Raw genomic sequence first — 16,649 nt, forward strand, 5'->3', positions numbered from 1 at the left:
GAATATTCACAAAACTGTGAATAACTATATTAATATCCTACAGTAATTGTGCCGGTATAAAAAAACTAGCTCAAGCTAATGTACCTTGCGTTGTTTTTGTTTTTTGTCTCTCCACATAACGGATTCTCTGATAAATGATCCTATTCTTTTTTAGGCAGTTGCTAAGGAAACCATTTATAGTTATTCCTTAAAAACATTCTGAAAACCAGTATTAATCTAAAGATATCTCACAGACGCCTGGGGGTTGGTTCTATAAAGTATCCCTGAGAAGGCTGATGTAAAATGGGGATATAGCAAATGCAGTTGTAAAGAATTTTAAGAGTATTTTGGAACATTTATGTGGTTAAGGTCCACCATGTGAATTTTGTGATGTTCTGGCCAGATGGTTGAAATATCCAAGTATCCAGTTTATATGGAAAAGTCACGTTGTGCATTGTGAGGGCTGCATTGAATTACTGATTTTAAGCCGTTTCGTGGCTACACCTCATAGCAACACATCTCATCCAGCTCTACTGATGGCGCAAAGTAAAGGCGCCGTGTGTGGGAGTGTAATATCCATCCTGTGGTTTTCAGGGGGTGGCTGGAGAGAGAGAGCAGGCATGGACTCCACCTCGGGCACAACTGGTTCCTCATTTCCATGCAGTGGTGGCAGCAGTGGAAGGAGTATGTCAAATATGTGAGTAGGATTTATCTATTCTATTTTTTGTGAGTGAACGGAGTTAAATATAATTTTAAGGTGTTAAGTTTGGAGAGACCCCAACTCCTCTCTGTGCTGCTGCTGCCGATCTATTTAATGTTTTTTTGGATTTTGTTTACTTCAGGACAGCAAGCCAATCGTGGTGGAGCAGCCGTCTATCGTGGGTGTGGGGAAGAGCCCCTTGGGTGGCACCATGCCGGACCAGGCTTCGGAAAAGACTGGAATAACAAGCTCCTCCAGCTCCTCCGAGGAGAAGTTTTCAGACAATATCTCAAGCGCGTCGGAGGCTTCGGAGACCACAGGCGGCAGTGAGTGCCAACATTGCATGGTCCCCATCGAGATGTGGCTTCCCAGTGCAGGTTCTGGCCAGCCTGATCGCAAGAAGGGCTCTGAAATCGTCCACCACCCAGGAGAATTAATTTAACTTTATACATGATTTCTCTCAGTATTACATATAGAGGGCATCTTTCAGCTTTATTTAAATCTTAGATCTGTTGCAAGTGCTGTTGTAATACATTTTAGATTTTTTACGAGCATGGGGTAATTTGGACAAGTTTAAACTGGTCACGACTCGCCGTAGCACTGCAGTGCGCCGACGGCCTCAATAAACCATCACGACCTCGGCTGATTCTTCACTGTCATGGAAGTCATGTGTTTAAATAGAGAACAAAGTGAGAGAGCAGAACCGTCAGCAAAACTAGATAAGCAATCAGTGCATTTGGTCACAGCATTGATCTTGGTAGATAACTTCTTAATCAATTTCTACCATAAATTTCCCAGTTTGGCGATCAAATTTTAATGAAGTTTGAAGGGATTCCCCCTGACTTAACTACTAGCTGTGGACTGTTTGATGCTGAGATACAAGTTCCTTCTACAGTGGGGGAAAAAAGTATTTGATCCCCTGCTGATTTTGTAAGTTTGCCCACTGACAAAGAAATGATCAGTCTATAATTTTAATGGTAGGTGTATTTTAACAGTGAGAGACAGAATAACAACAATAAAATCCAGAAAAACGCATTTCAAAAAAGTTATACATTGATTTGCATGTTAATGAGGGAAATAAGTATTTGACCCCTTCGACTTAGTACTTGGTGCCAAAACCCTTGTTGGCAATCACAGAGGTCAGACATTTCTTGTAGTTGGCCACCAGGTTTGCACACATCTCAGGAGGGATTTTGTCCCACTCCTCTTTGCAGATCCTCTCCAAGTCATTAAGGTTTCGAGGCTGACGTTTGACAACTCGAACCTTCAGCTCCCTCCACAGATTTTCCATGGGATTAAGGTCTGGAGACTGGCTAGGCGACTCCAGGACCTTAATGTGCTTCTTCTTGAGCCACTCCTTTGTTGCCTTGGCTGTGTGTTTTGGGTCATTGTCATGCTGGAATACCCATCCATGACCCATCCATTTTCAATGCCTTGGCTGAGGGAAGGAGGTTTTCACCCAAGATTTGACGGTACATGACCCCGTCCATCGTCCCTTTGATGCGGTGCAGTTGTCCTGTCCCCTTAGCAGAAAAACACCCCCAAAGCATAATGTTTCCACCTCCATGTTTGATGGTGGGGATGGTGTTCTTGGGGTCATTCCTCCTCCTCCAAACACGGCGAGTTGAGTTGATGCCAAAGAACTCGATTTTGGTCTTATCTGACTACAACACTTTCACCCAGTTCTCCTCTGAACGGTGAGGAATTAGCCCAGAACTACACGGGAGGATGTTGTTAATGATCTAAAGGCAGCTGGGACCATAGTCACCAAGAAAACAATTGGTAACACACTACGCCGTGAAGGACTTAAATCCTGCAGCACCCGCAAGGTCCCCCTGCTCAAGAAAGCACATGTACAGGCCCGTCTGAAGTTTGCCAATGAACATCTGAATGATTCAGAGCAGAACTGGGTGAAAGTGTTGTAGTCAGATAAGACCAAAATCGAGTCTTTATTCATTGAGCGTTTGATGAATGTCCCAAGTGAAATGAAGCACTCTGGATAGCGAATGCTCGAGCATCGTGATCAGGCTTTGCGTGTTGGTTGGGTTTAAGACTCTGCTCTCTGTCGTCCTCTAGGTTTGATCCTCTCCAGCGCGTCCGGGGCCGACGTGTGCTTTGCGCGACAACACAATATTTCGGACAACAATAACCAGTGCTTCCTGGGAGCCAATGGAAACCTGTCCCCCCACCTCGCTGTTCAGAGGCCAGGAGCCATTGATAACCAACCTCTGGTCACACAGGAGCCGATGAAGGTAAGACAAGAATATCGTATTCACTCTCTCTTGTTCAAGGACCTAATGTGAAATGAATCCACTATGTCAATGACATCTCGAATCTCCAAAATGAATTAATGTTGCTGGAATGGGAATTGACTCGTATACAAACGCATCTACCTATAAAGATGTGTTCTTGCTCAACTTATCCAGCCCTTAACCTTGTTGTTTTCGGACGACCCTCCTCCTCCCGAGAGTATTGCTTCAGAGTTGTGATTCCTTCTTTAAATCTTTGAAAGGTGTCTTAGTTTGAAGGTGGGATGAGTTTTTGTGTTCTGCATGAACTAGGTTGTGTTTTCTGTGGGAAGGCGAGGCACCAGCAAATTTGACATCTTCGTTATCTGTAGTGAGAATGAATGAAAAGTTCCAGTTACATATTATAAATACAAAATTGTATCGGATTGTTTTTTTTCTCTCCCAGGCTCCGACGCTAACCATGGAAGGGGGCCGACTGAAACGCTCCCAGCACCTGCTTCAGGGCCGGGACTTCGAAACGGTGCCTGAGCCAGTGTGGAGAGCTCTGTATCACTGGTATGGAGCCAACCTCAGTTTGCCCCGGCCGGTAAGTATTAATGAAGCAACACATGCAGATATTTGAGGATTATATTTAAAGCATATCAGAGTCACCTACGTCTCTCTTTCTTAAAAGTTGTTTTCCGTGTTCAGCGGACGCTCTGTGGGGAATTTGGGGAGCGGCACTTACTTTGTCTCTGATGGTTCCTTACCTTGTCCAACGCCAGGTCATCAAGCAGACGAAGACAGAGCTGGCAGAGCTGGAGCTTTTCCCGCGCTACCTTCTGTTCCTGCGGCAGCAGTCTGTCACGCGCACACCGCAGTCCAACATCTGGGTCAATATGGGTATGACCAGCCTGCGCATGTATCCGCAGCACATGCCCAGAGGTAACGTAAGACCGCAGCAAGAAGAGGCAGGTCCTGCAATCCGGACAGATGCACACTTGCACAATGCAAATATCCCAAAATTAATAATCAAGTAAATTAATGGATGAATTAACCAATTCCAGTATTAAGCCCTGCCAAATTGTCAGTTTCGTGACTTGTGTTTGACAAATCTTCGTGGCTTTTGCAAGTCATTAACATGTTCAATTCAAGACCAGCTTGTCACCTCCTTATTCCTTAATTCCTTAAATATTCAAAAATTGTGGCCTTCGGATCACACATTTCTACCAGACATTACAAATATATGCTTTTCCTGTATGGGTATGTGGTCTGACTTATATGTCACTGGTTTAATGAATTGTAAAGAAGCCAAGGGATGCTGTCAAAATCTCTCTTTTTTTTTTTCTAGAGGATGGCTGTTTTTAATTATTTTGAAGGTCTCAAATTTTACATTTGCAAAGTCATCCAATCACCTGGGTTTTGGCTTCATACTGGAATCTATTCAGTTCTCAATCGCCAATTTCATTTGATTGTTATTATTGTTTAATTTGGAATCCTTAAAATCGGACTAATTGTCTTTTTATTCTTTGTTTGTCCGGTATGATTTCTCTATGCACTAATGTATTGACAAATAATTTTAATTGCCTTTCTTGCTGCTACCTTACAACTAATCCTCACGGCTGATTGCCAAAATTTGTTGCAGTTTGTTATGCGTTTATATTTTTAAAAAATTAAGGAAAAATAAGTCTTATTATCGCTTAATTGATTTTTGTTTGTCTTAGTGATTCTGTGGTTTTGTGCTATGTTCCTCCGTAAGAAATCAGAGTGACTGAGCAAAGCCTGTCCATTTTATCCCTGCTGACTGTGATGACTGTCCACAAATCAAACCTAGGGCACTAGTTTAAGTAGATAAAATGTTGAAAATCAAACGGGTATGTTTTTTTTGTGACAGACTAGTGTCACTTTGAAAAGGCAATCCCAGACAATTTGCCATTTTTATGCACAGCTATGAATCTAAAGTAACCAGTTAGGGAAAGAGCTAAAAGACTGGTACAGTAAATGTGTGTCAGTATTAGATCACAGGCTGTGAGATTCATACCCAGCGTTTCTTAAAGATAATCATGTGTTTATAATCTCCTCCACCCTTCTCGTTAAAGAGATTCACATCCTAGTTATTCCACTAATGGGGGAGAATTGCAGAATCGTAAAACAGGACTAAAAAAAGGCAGCTAGTCTGGCCTTTTCCCCTTCTCTTCAGTCTTGGCAAACCCACCAAGGTCTTCTCTCAGCCATCGGTCTATGTGGCACTTTTCCATGCCTGTTCTGTGTCCTCATATCCCCGCTCGCCCCAGCAGGCAACGTCCCGTCCCCCAACGCCCCGTTGAAGCGCGTCCTGGCGTACACGGGCTGCTTCAGCCGGATGGCCACCATCAAAGACATCCACGAGTATCTGTCCCAGCGGCTGCGCATTAAGGAGGAAGACATGCGACTCTGGCTCTACAACAGCGAGGTACGGTGCGAGGAGCGGGGAGGCATGGATCTTTATCCACTATAAAAATCAGGCCCAGATCCATATGTGGGATTCTGAGCCCTCATGTATTGTAGGTTTCCCACCTCCCAGTCAGTTTAGGTGTAAGCAACAGAGAGGTCTGAGTGGACGAATAGCAAGTCCAGTCCACCACACTGGGAAGAGCTGGATAATGTTGCAGCCCCTGAGGGAGACCTCTGCATTTACGCCGGGATACAAGCTTTATTTCTCGGATAATAGCCTACAGGTGCTTAATGCTTTCTGAGATTTGACTACAAAATAAATTGAATAGAGTGAACATCTAGACTCTCCCAGTAGGGTGATTTGGTTATTGACTCCATTTCCGCTGTTTAAGTTTCATGATGAGAGGTGCCTTTGCTTAAATTTAAAACCCGAATGTATCCCGATGACCACAGCAGTACTGAGTTCAATTTGGATTGAAGACAAATTAGGATTCCACTGATGATACACTTCATAACCAACTACATGTGCCATTATGAGGCAATTTGTCTGTTCTATTAATTAGTTCTAAACATTTATTTTGAATTTTCTGTGTGTGTGTGTATGAGCGCTTTTGTTTTTAATGCTGTGTATTAAGTTTTGTGTTCAGTTCTTTCATAATAAAGAAATAATCATGCTTTTACAGAATTACCTTACTCTTCTCGATGATGAAGACCATACCCTCGAAGGTTTGAAGATTCAAGACGAACAGCACTTAGTAATTGAAGGTATTAATTAGCCATTTGTGTTTTTAATTATTGAATGATCTGCAGACACTGCCGTGTATGAACGCTTTCTTCTGTGCGTCCATTGATTTCTCTCCGGTTTCATTTTTTAAGTTCGGAACAAAGACATGAGCTGGCCAGAGGAGATGTCCTTCATCGCGAACAGCAGCAAGATGGACCGACACAAAGGTAATGGTTTTCTTTTCAACCGGTAATGCTCTGACATTTAAGTCGGTTTTGGCGAAGATGCTGAATAATACTAATGCCCACACAGGAAGGAACTGGCTATCATGTCTTGACACAAATCTAATGTGTCTTTACCTCCTGGTGTTCATATATTTTCTGATGATTTTTGCCCTACAGTTAGTAAAGTGTTAAAAGGAATAGATGGTACATTTGTGCCATGTAAGCTTTGTCTGTAGGCAGTTTTGAATAATTTCCTCATTTTGTTCCTTGGGTTTATTTGTATCCTCACAGTTCCTACTGAAAAGGGAGCTACTGGACTGAGTAACCTGGGAAACACATGCTTTATGAACTCCAGCATCCAGTGCGTCAGCAACACCAAGCCTCTCACGCAGTACTTCATCTCAGGGAGACACCTCTATGAGCTCAACCGGTATGCAAGCAAAGCACACAATACGCACGCAATACGCACACCCCCCACCTTGCAGTTGATCTAGAACGCGTTGGCATGTTGTTTAAGCTGAGTCTGAACTCATTTGAATTCCGTACTCATAATTTATTGTGTTTTTCTTGCCATTAATGCTGAGAAAGACATTCCGTCTGCACAGCATGAATGCACTTAAACGAATTAAGCATTTCATTATTGTGCCGGTTTTTAATATCACTCATTAGGTGGCGTGAAACGACTGGTTCTGGAATGTAGTGAGTGGAACAGTTCATTAAAATTTGCTGAGCTTTTCTGTACGTGAAATATTAATTTTCCTTTAAACGTCCTGGTTTATATTACCAATGGATATGAATGTACGGTTGTTATCTTAAAAATGTATAGATCACTGTATCAAAATGTCAACTGCTGTCATGCATACAGCACAGCAATAATGGGGAAGTACTGCTGTCTTTAAAAACCGCTCTACAATGTAGTGATTTTCACATATTCTGTAATGCAGAACTCAATACATTTTATGTAAGCATCGACTGCCGCTGACACCCGTAATCTTTCTGATCTCTGTGATTTTAAAATATCCGCCTGAGGACTGCGGTTCATATTCATTGTGAAAGTCTTCCATTGACTCCTCTTTTTCCACTCCTTTTCTAGTGGAAAGGTTTTATTGAATGGTACTGTGTGTGGTTTTATTTAAATTTTGGCAGTAGCGTAGATCTGAAATGTATTATGTATGTAACAAGTTCCTAGCACTTTGACGCCCGTGTTAAAACAGGGATGCTTCTCCTCATATCGCAGGACGAATCCGATTGGGATGCGTGGTCACATGGCCAAGTGCTACGGAGATTTGGTCCAGGAGCTGTGGAGTGGGACACAAAAGAACGTGGCGCCTCTTAAACTCAGAGTAGGTTTGCTGTTTTCTACTACTTACGAAAGCACTTTGGGGATTTTTATTTGCTGTAGATGTAGAGAAACATCTAGTGATATGTGTTCTATTTTCTTTCCTGACATATTAGTGGACAATAGCAAAATACGCCCCCAGATTCAACGGCTTTCAGCAGCAAGACTCTCAGGAACTTCTGGCGTTCTTACTGGACGGGCTGCACGAGGACCTGAACCGTGTCCATGACAAGCCCTACGTGGAGCTGAAGGACAGCGACGGGCGGCCGGACTGGGAGGTGGCCTCCGAGGTCAGAGGGCCGATCTCTCTCTTCTAAAAAAAATAAATACATGTTGCTGATTTGTGCATGCATCTGTCAGTGAATGGGATGTGTGATTACACAGGATGTGCCACGCTGTGTCAGATAAGTGACACCTCCGTGACTCATTAGTCATTAGTTTGTTATGAAGGGATGAGAAGGTGTGATTCCAGTGGCCGAAATGGCTCTTAAGCTTTGCAGAGACTTCATAGTTGAATATTTCTTAATCGACACCTGGCGTTTCTGTTCACAGGCCTGGGAGAATCACTTGCGGAGGAATAAGTCCATAGTGGTCGATCTGTTCCACGGACAGCTCAAGTCACAGGTCAAATGCAAAACGTGTGGGCACATCAGTGCACGCTTTGACCCCTTCAACTTTCTCTCCCTGCCCCTTCCCATGGACAGCTACATGCACTTAGAAATCACAGGTGAGGAAATGGCCGGAGTACAGAAGCACCTGCTGTTCAAAAGCAGTAAAATCGATCCTTGTTTTTGAAATTGGAGATATTACTGTAGCAGCGCTTTGTTGTATTGGTAGCATCTCTCTGTCATGTAAAAATTAATCGTTGATGTGTTATTACATTTTTTTTTTTTTTGTATTCAGTAATTAAACTAGACGGCTCTACCCCAGTTCGGTATGGTCTTCGGCTGAATATGGATGAGAAATACACGGGCCTGAAAAGGCAACTCAGCGAGCTGTGCAGCCTAAAACCCGAGCAGATTCTCCTAGCAGAGGTCCACACGTCTAACATCAAGGTGAGGCACGCGTTTTACCATTCACAGTCACAAAGAATGAGCTTGATTCATGATCCTGAGCAAGGCTTTGTGCTGACACGTCTTCACCAGAATATTGGCTAGGTCAAAAACAGGCCCAGTAAAAAGGTTACAGTAACCTTAATTGGGGTGTCGACTGTGCTGATTTTCGTTTTGTTTCCTGTTAGACTTTTCCGCTGGACAACCAAAAAGTGCGCCTGTCGGTGAGTGGATTCCTCTGTGCTTTTGAGATCCCCATCCCTGGGTCGCCCACATCACTCTCCTCTCCTGTACAAACCGGTGAGAATTCCTCTTTTCCACATGAATACTTTCTCATTGCAGAGAGAGCTGTAGGTTTACAGAATCGCATAATGATGAATAATGGTGAGGATAATCCTGTGATACTTAAGCAACTTAAGCAGATGTCGTTTTAATGAAAACGCATGTCTGTAGGTATCCAGGCATAGCATATGGGTTTGTGATCTTCAAGCTTTGTTGACATTCTGGGTAGCTTTTCAAAGATGTGAGTTCAATGTAATGGCCTTTGTAGACGTTCCAGCGCTGGCTAACGGGACACCAGCCATGTTGTCCAACGGAAACACCCCCAAGCCAAGTCTGATTCCCAATGGGATGCCCAGCACGGTGGTGCCCTGTGGGATGGAGAAGAGCCTACCCAACGGGATTCCCAATGGCCACGTGATGCCACTCCAAGATAGTCCCTTCATTGGGTACATCATCGCCATTCACAGGAAGATGGTGAGTGTATATGTTACCCTGTCTTACACTGTACTGCACCGAGTCTTATCAGAGATGATGGCAAAATGATTTGACAGATATTTATACACACCGTTTCAGCAAGTTCAGTGAATGACAACTCCATATAAGGAACGTGTAGACAAAGCCGATCCGAACAGAAACAATGATCACATACGTCTTTTTTTTAATCAACCTGAGTTTATTATTTGGTGTAGAAGTCATATCCAGGACAGACCACAGGGGTCTGGGTAGAATTCCCCTTACAACAGACACCGTCAAGTCCTTACTATGGATAGGAATTAGTAGTGTAAAGCACAATTAAACTTCTTTCTGATGTTAGGTTTGAATTATAATTACTTTTACGTACCCATCTCTAATCAATTCCCTCTTTTTGCTCCGGGCAGATGCGGACGGAGCTGTACTTCCTGTCATCTCAGAAGAACCGGCCCAGCCTGTTCGGGATGCCGCTGATCGTGCCGTGCACCGTGCACACCAGGAAAAGGGACCTGTACGACGCCGTGTGGATTCAGGTGTCACGACTGGCCAGCCCCCTGCCCCCCCAGGAGGCCAGCAACCACGCCCAGGACTGGTGAGTGTGTACCTGTGCAGTCCTTTGTGTAGAGAAGCTTTTTCAGACGGGCAGAAATGGTCCGATCATTTGAAGTGACTTGAAATGTTGCCCCTGGTGTTTCAGTGACGACAGCATGGGATACCAGTATCCCTTCACGCTCCGGGTCGTCCAGAAAGATGGGAATTCCTGTGCGTGGTGCCCGTGGTACAGGTAAGACTCTAGTTCTCATTCTGAGTATCTTTCAGCATCTGTCAAAGCAATGTCTTCAATGTTTATGTTTTTTCAAAGAGCACTACCATTACAAAAGAGCAAATCTGGTTTCAGGTGGAGAACATACCTGTATTTTTGTTTTTGTTTTGGTCTGGCGGCAAATTTAAACTGTAAGTGACTGATTGCGTGTGCTTTAGGTTCTGTAGGGGCTGTACCATTGACTGCAATGAGGAGAGGGCCTCTGTTGGCAACGCCTGCATCGCTGTGGACTGGGACCCCACCGCACTGCACCTTCGTTACCAAACCTCACAGGAAAGGGTAAAATAAATAGTCATTCTGGCTTTGATTTTTTTCACAGATTTAGATCGAGCAAAGCGCCCAGTCTTGCTTTAATCCTCCCCTAGAAGTGTCTCTGTCTCTGTCTCTGTCTCTGTGACACTGCAGTGTGTGACTGTGCTCTGTTCCAGATCGTAGAAGAGCACGAGAGTGTGGAGCTCAGTCGGCGGGCGCAGGCCGAGCCCATCAGCCTGGACAGCTGCCTGCGTGCCTTCACCAGCGAAGAGGAGCTGGGCGAGGACGAGCTGTACTACTGCTCTAAGTGCAAGACCCACCGCCTGGCCACCAAGAAGCTGGACCTCTGGAGACTGCCCCCGATACTGGTCAGATCACAACACCGAATCACACTCGAAGAATCAACGCTCAGCCCCTTGAACATAAACATGCTATTGATCGTTACATAATGGTTCCTCTCCCAAAGTGTATTGATCAGAGGTAGAGTGAGGAATCTGATTGTATTTCTTCAGCACGTTCCTGATGGTCGAGTTAACACAGCCTGTATTATTATTTTGAAACCCTGTTACTATAAAAGCTCACTTCAACTACATATCCTGTCTTTTGTTTCTCCACAGATAATCCACTTGAAGCGCTTCCAGTTTGTCAACGGCCGCTGGATCAAGTCTCAGAAAATCGTGAAATTTCCCTGTGAGAAGTTTGATCCTAGTGCCTTCCTGGTGCCCCGAGACACGGAGCAGCACCAGCACGGCCCAGTGGACTGCCAGGGCGAGGAGGCGGCCGAGCCACAGGGCAGCAATACAGGCATCTTACCCTCTGCCGTGAGCGCGGACTCGATTGCTGTTGCTGCCACCGCTGGCGCAGCAAACAGTGTTAAAGGTTGGTATTTCTCGATCTTGTTGAATTATTTGGAAATTATATGTGTTGTAAATGTTTGTTTGGCTTGGGTGGGTTTCCCAGAGAATGAAACAAAGTAACTGTCCTTCTTTTTAAATATATTTTTGAGTCATGGACTCAACAAACCTAAAGACACAAACTCTGACTCCCGGATAATTGGATAATTTATTGCTTCTAGCTTCTCCCGGATCCGGAAGGAAAACTGCAACCCCGCTGAGCAGGAGCAGCAGCCCGTGCAACAGTCCCAAGAACCCAGCCAGGAACAAGGGGCGTCTGCGGCTCCCGCAGCTCGGCAGCCGACACAAGCTGTCCAGCAGCAAGGAGAACCTGGACTGCAGCCGGGAGAACTGCGCCGACCTGGAGCCAGGGGCCGAGGCGCTGTCCGAGCCCGGCACGGGAGCGGCCGAGGGCTGCGGGCAGGAGGCCTGGCCGGCGGAGGGCACGGTCAGGGACTGCGAGGTCGTTATGGTAAACGGACTGGGGTACGAGACTGGCCAGAGCAACGGCCACGCAGAAACCATGGACCTGGAGAGCTCTCACCACCAAAGAGATGACATCTGCCTGAAGCCTATGTATAACTTATATGCAATTTCAGTGGGTGTTTTTGCTTCATTTTTTTATTTCACTTTAGACAAATGCTCTAGGGCACTTTTTAATCGAATGTTATGCCAGTATTGTTCTGCTCATCAATTCTGGCAACTGCAATTCAATGGAGAACTAATTTCTCTAATTATTTGATATGACGATGCCAGTTCCGTAATTTGTGTGTGTGAGCTGGTGGAAAACAATTGGCTCACCAGGTATTTAAATGATCGTAAGGAATAATTAAACCAATGGACATAATTAGTGAACATGCAGAACAAATCAAAATACAAGTGGAATAAATTACATTTCAGTACATATTGTATTATCAAGATACTTACCTTCATCTTGTTTCCTCTGTGTAATAATTGATGTGCTGATGTAGGGTCTTTAAATTACTTGCATTCGCTGACTTCATCTCCTATGTGTTTGTAGTGCCATTCAGGAATCCTGGGAGGAGGCCACTATGTGACATATGCCAAAAACCCCAATGAAAAGTGGTACTGTTACAATGACAGCAGCTGTAAGGTAAGTGATGGAGCCGTTTGCATCTTCTCTGATCATACGAATTCATTTTTGCATGTCAGTGTCCGTGCACCGGGGTTGGGGTCAATTCCACGTTTTCAATTCCAATTCCAATTCCATTTTTCAGACCCATTCCAATTATTTTTGCCATTGACACAATAAGCCCTACTGGAATCGGAATTTGGAATTGAAAACGGAATTACAAATGGAATCGGAATGGAAAAACTGGAATTGACCCCAATCCCGCTGTGCATCTTTCTTAAACGTTTCCCATTTCCATTGCTCCAGGAAGTGCATTCGGAAGAGATCGACACAGACTCTGCCTACATCCTTTTCTATGAGCAACAGGGAGTCGACTATTCACTGTTTCTGCCAAAGACTGACGGCAAAAAGATGGCCGACACCAGTAGCATGGATGAAGATTTCGAGTCGGATTATAAGAAGTACTGTGTTCTTCAGTGATAACGTGTTCTTCCGCTAAAGACGTTCTGATAACTTATCAAACATGCCTGTGCTAAAAATTACATGTTTTTATACATGAAAACATAGATTAAAGACATCTTAAGGAACAGAAGTTTTCCAGCAGTAGAAAACGGGAGGTCTGACGGAATAATTTCATGATCATGAAGCACAAGAAAACGGCGTTATTTTAAGTAGTCATCAAATATTGAATTTCTCCATAGATGGTTGCTTTTTTTTATTTTTATTGTGGTACTTTCCAGCTGTTCCAGGTGTGTAACTAACAAAAACGTCCTGTAATGCCATCGCCAAGTGAACAAATGTTCCCCGTTTTAAACTAGAATGAGGTCAGTGTAAAGCTAAATTATAAAGCCCTCTATGTTAAACTGGGAAAATGAACCTTCAATACTGCTGGTCTTAATTAAACAGTGTCCTATGTATGTGTATATGTTTGTGTACATATATACATACATACACGCACACACACACACATACACTCACAGACAGACATCTACATACTATATTGATTAATTGAAAGGCATAAATGGTTTTCAACATTTGCGTGATACCGTTAGAAGAAAACCCTCGTACCCTACCTCAGTACTTTTTTGCGGTGTATTGGCTAGTTGTCCCAGTAAGCTTTTCAAATCCAGCGCTCCGTAGGATCGTGTTCAATCTTCTTACAGTTCCTGCACATTTGAAAAAGATGTTTATTCCTCATATTTGAGATCTGTGTGCTTGCCCTTGTAAGAAACAAATAAACAAAGGGATGAGGGCCACAAGAGGAATAATATGAAGAATTAAGTGTTTTTTAGGTTGTGCTGAAAGCAGCTGACAAAATTTAAGGATTTTTTGGGGGAAAGACCTATTTAAAATGTACAGCATTTAATGAGTTGGATGCTCCATTTTTATTATAGTTTTTAACGTGCAAGTTTGAGTGAAAACAAATATTGATTTATTTGCAGCATGGGTGCCATATATTTCACAGAATCTTAGCCACTTTAAGAAGTTATATTTTTATTATTATTTATTATTTTTAGCATTTTCTTTTTTGTATGAAAGTGATTTTCTTTTCTCTACATTGCGCAATTTCAGGAGTTGCACAGCCCGGCAGGTTGCTTGCTCCATTTTAATGTTTTAACTGAATATTCTTGGCGTACCTACCGGGTCTCTGCCATGACATGGTTAGTCTTACATTGAAAATCCCGTAGGTTTATCGATTATGCTGTCACATTGTGATTTATTGTTCACCACAAAATAATATATTTGTGCAAGAAATAAACAGGGTGGGGTTTGAGATTTAAAACACATACTGATCAGCTTCTGAACTTTTTGACTGAACTTTTACTTTATTTTTTACCTTGATTTCTGAGAAGCCCGCACTGAAATGTAAACTGCAGTCTCTCGCGCTGCGGGGGCCGCCTGTAGTTTCTGCACCGCTGAACTGTTGCACACGTCGAGGTTTCCCCCTTATGTAGGGAACTCTGTTGGGTTGATGGACTGTTGTTTTGTATTCTATGGTGAGGCACTGACCAGCTGCTGTTGAGATCTTCTCCTTCAGACGTACAGTTCTGCATCAGCCCTGTCATTTTCTACTTCAGTGTTTTATTATTATTATTATGATTTACTTGTGGATTTATGCACGAGTGCTAAGCTAATTAGCCAGTTGCATTGTTCTTTGCTTTGCTGCTGGTTGTTGCTTTTTTTAAATCTTGGGCGCTCTGTTTCATGTGGTTCTCATCTAACTTTGGCTGATGAGCAAAGGCTTAAATATAGAATAACTAAGTAAACCGCTCTTCAGGTTTCGTTTTGTTTGCTCCTCCACAAAGTAGCTACAATTTGTCAGCCTAGAAGAAACAAGAAGCCACCGTCTGCACCATATTTGTGCGCCAACCGCTCTGGCAGATAATATAATCGAAGCCTTATACACATCTCTCTGGACTGCTATGCTGTGGCTTGCAGGATCCCTTCTGTCGATTTAACAGAGCTGTGAATATCTCCTCTAGAATCTCACTAGTTGTCGGTTGTGGATTACTTGGTTTAAGGTACACGACTTTGGTTACAAAATGCCAGTCCTCGTTTTGTTAATTTCCTCAAAAGCTCAAAAAAAACAATTCAGGTCCAATTCCCGTGCCGAGACTGGAAATACGGGCCCGGCCAACTGGGAGTGCATTTAAAATATTAACACATAATCCAAATTGAGGTGACAGTGGTCTGCTGTAGCTGAGGCCCGATGGGCTCTGGGCTTAACAAAGCGACAGCAGAATATCAGCCCAGCTTTATCAGACTGCGGCTTCAGAACCGGCCCGCTTGTGTGCTGTTGTCGGGGCTAAATGCTTTACAGTTTAAGATAAGGAGCAGCTGCGACAGCACCAAGACACATTCGCCTGGCCCAACCAGGAATGTCACAACATATCTGAGGTTAATGGTGCATCTGTTCTCCCCTTACGGTACTTTACTGTGCAGAAAGGGTGATTTGCGAAGCTTCATACCTGGCAGTATTGTACACGGGGGATCAATCATTAGGGTGAAACAGTACCCTGGATCAATCTGACTTTGTAAGAAAACAAACCCAACAAAAAACTAATAATAAAACCGTTGGTTGGAGTGAAAACTCTGAACTATTAATTAAAAAAAATAAACACAAAATCTTGTAAGTGAGGAAGCAGTGATACAACATGATTCATCTGAAACCCTGCAGCCTACATTGTCTTTTAAACACACACCCGGGGTTCTGATGTAGTAGGACACGTTTAAAACCTTCGAAATGTACTAGGAAGCATTCTGAAGGCATTGTATTTCATAACACAACCGTTTGAGCATTTTGAATATCAATATCGTAGCCTGTGCACCTTGGGATAATGTATTAACACCCTTCCCCCGTTGGCAGATGCTCTGATCCACGTGCAGGTAGTGCAATGTACTACTGAATTCTATGTTCTTTGTCTGTTCTATTAGTTGTAATCTATTTGTTAAATTAATTCTCATGGATTGCCAGAGATTTATTAAGTTAATTACATTTATTTTGTAAAGTGTTGTTTAAAAATAAAAAATAAAAATGACATTGCACTGACTTTAATTTTGAAGAGAAAAACAACAAGTGTACATAAAGTGTTTTGTAAATAAACCAATAAAACTGATGTATTGGAATATGAACTGTAAAAACAGATGTACTTGTAGTTGTATATGGAGTGAAACTGTTGATCTGTAACTATTATTCAAGCAACAAATTAAATACTGCGGATGCAATTAAACATTTAATTGACAGTGTTTGGTCTTATTTTTGGGAGGTGATCGTGACAATAGTGTCGCATGTTTGCAGCGGCCCAGTTGACTGGATTTGTCCAAATACATTTTGAACTTGCGACACAACTTTAGCGTGTTGGTTAGGGTGTGAGGGTTGAGGTGTTGATTATTCTTTTGTAGAGGATTGAACTATTCTCCAGAAAGGTTCAAGTTGTCGAGTGGTAAGCAACAGCCTTATGTTTCCAACTGCACAGCATGATTTTAACGTGTTCGTGATCTGTTCACCATGTTAGGCGATACTCTTATTGAGCTATTTAAGACGATTGGCTTCAAACCAGAACAGCACACACACAGCACATCAAAGCCTTGTAGAAAGCACGGTGCAGTAGCAATGCAGATCTTTGATCAGGGTGTCTTGCGATTGCTTTCTATT

The 16,649-nt window shown here is 43.1% G+C and overlaps 1 protein-coding gene across 2 annotated transcripts in view; it reads left to right on the forward strand.

Moving 5' to 3' along the window:
* The window catches only part of usp32 (ubiquitin specific peptidase 32), a 48,164-nt gene extending 31,933 nt beyond the window's left edge, over positions 1–16,231 (forward strand). Inside the window, exons 12-34 of one of the 2 annotated variants that reach the window (XM_066695540.1) lie at positions 574–676; positions 822–1,005; positions 2,756–2,931; positions 3,374–3,514; positions 3,693–3,852; positions 5,205–5,359; positions 6,024–6,105; positions 6,217–6,291; positions 6,580–6,718; positions 7,526–7,631; positions 7,744–7,917; positions 8,180–8,354; positions 8,531–8,682; positions 8,868–8,979; positions 9,230–9,435; positions 9,840–10,024; positions 10,130–10,216; positions 10,414–10,534; positions 10,684–10,875; positions 11,125–11,386; positions 11,583–11,998; positions 12,422–12,514; positions 12,800–16,231. In XM_066695540.1, the coding sequence (XP_066551637.1) occupies positions 574–676; positions 822–1,005; positions 2,756–2,931; positions 3,374–3,514; positions 3,693–3,852; positions 5,205–5,359; positions 6,024–6,105; positions 6,217–6,291; positions 6,580–6,718; positions 7,526–7,631; positions 7,744–7,917; positions 8,180–8,354; positions 8,531–8,682; positions 8,868–8,979; positions 9,230–9,435; positions 9,840–10,024; positions 10,130–10,216; positions 10,414–10,534; positions 10,684–10,875; positions 11,125–11,386; positions 11,583–11,998; positions 12,422–12,514; positions 12,800–12,973 (3,670 nt within the window). In that variant the 3' untranslated portion in view covers positions 12,974–16,231. The remainder of the gene's footprint in view (positions 1–573; positions 677–821; positions 1,006–2,755; positions 2,932–3,373; positions 3,515–3,692; positions 3,853–5,204; positions 5,360–6,023; positions 6,106–6,216; positions 6,292–6,579; positions 6,719–7,525; positions 7,632–7,743; positions 7,918–8,179; positions 8,355–8,530; positions 8,683–8,867; positions 8,980–9,229; positions 9,436–9,839; positions 10,025–10,129; positions 10,217–10,413; positions 10,535–10,683; positions 10,876–11,124; positions 11,387–11,582; positions 11,999–12,421; positions 12,515–12,799) is intronic. The other variant, XM_066695541.1, reaches the window with a different exon arrangement.
* The last annotated feature ends 418 nt before the right edge of the window (positions 16,232–16,649 follow it).

Source organism: Amia ocellicauda, chromosome 22, assembly GCF_036373705.1.
Source record: "Amia ocellicauda isolate fAmiCal2 chromosome 22, fAmiCal2.hap1, whole genome shotgun sequence".
NCBI lineage: Eukaryota > Metazoa > Chordata > Actinopteri > Amiiformes > Amiidae > Amia > Amia ocellicauda.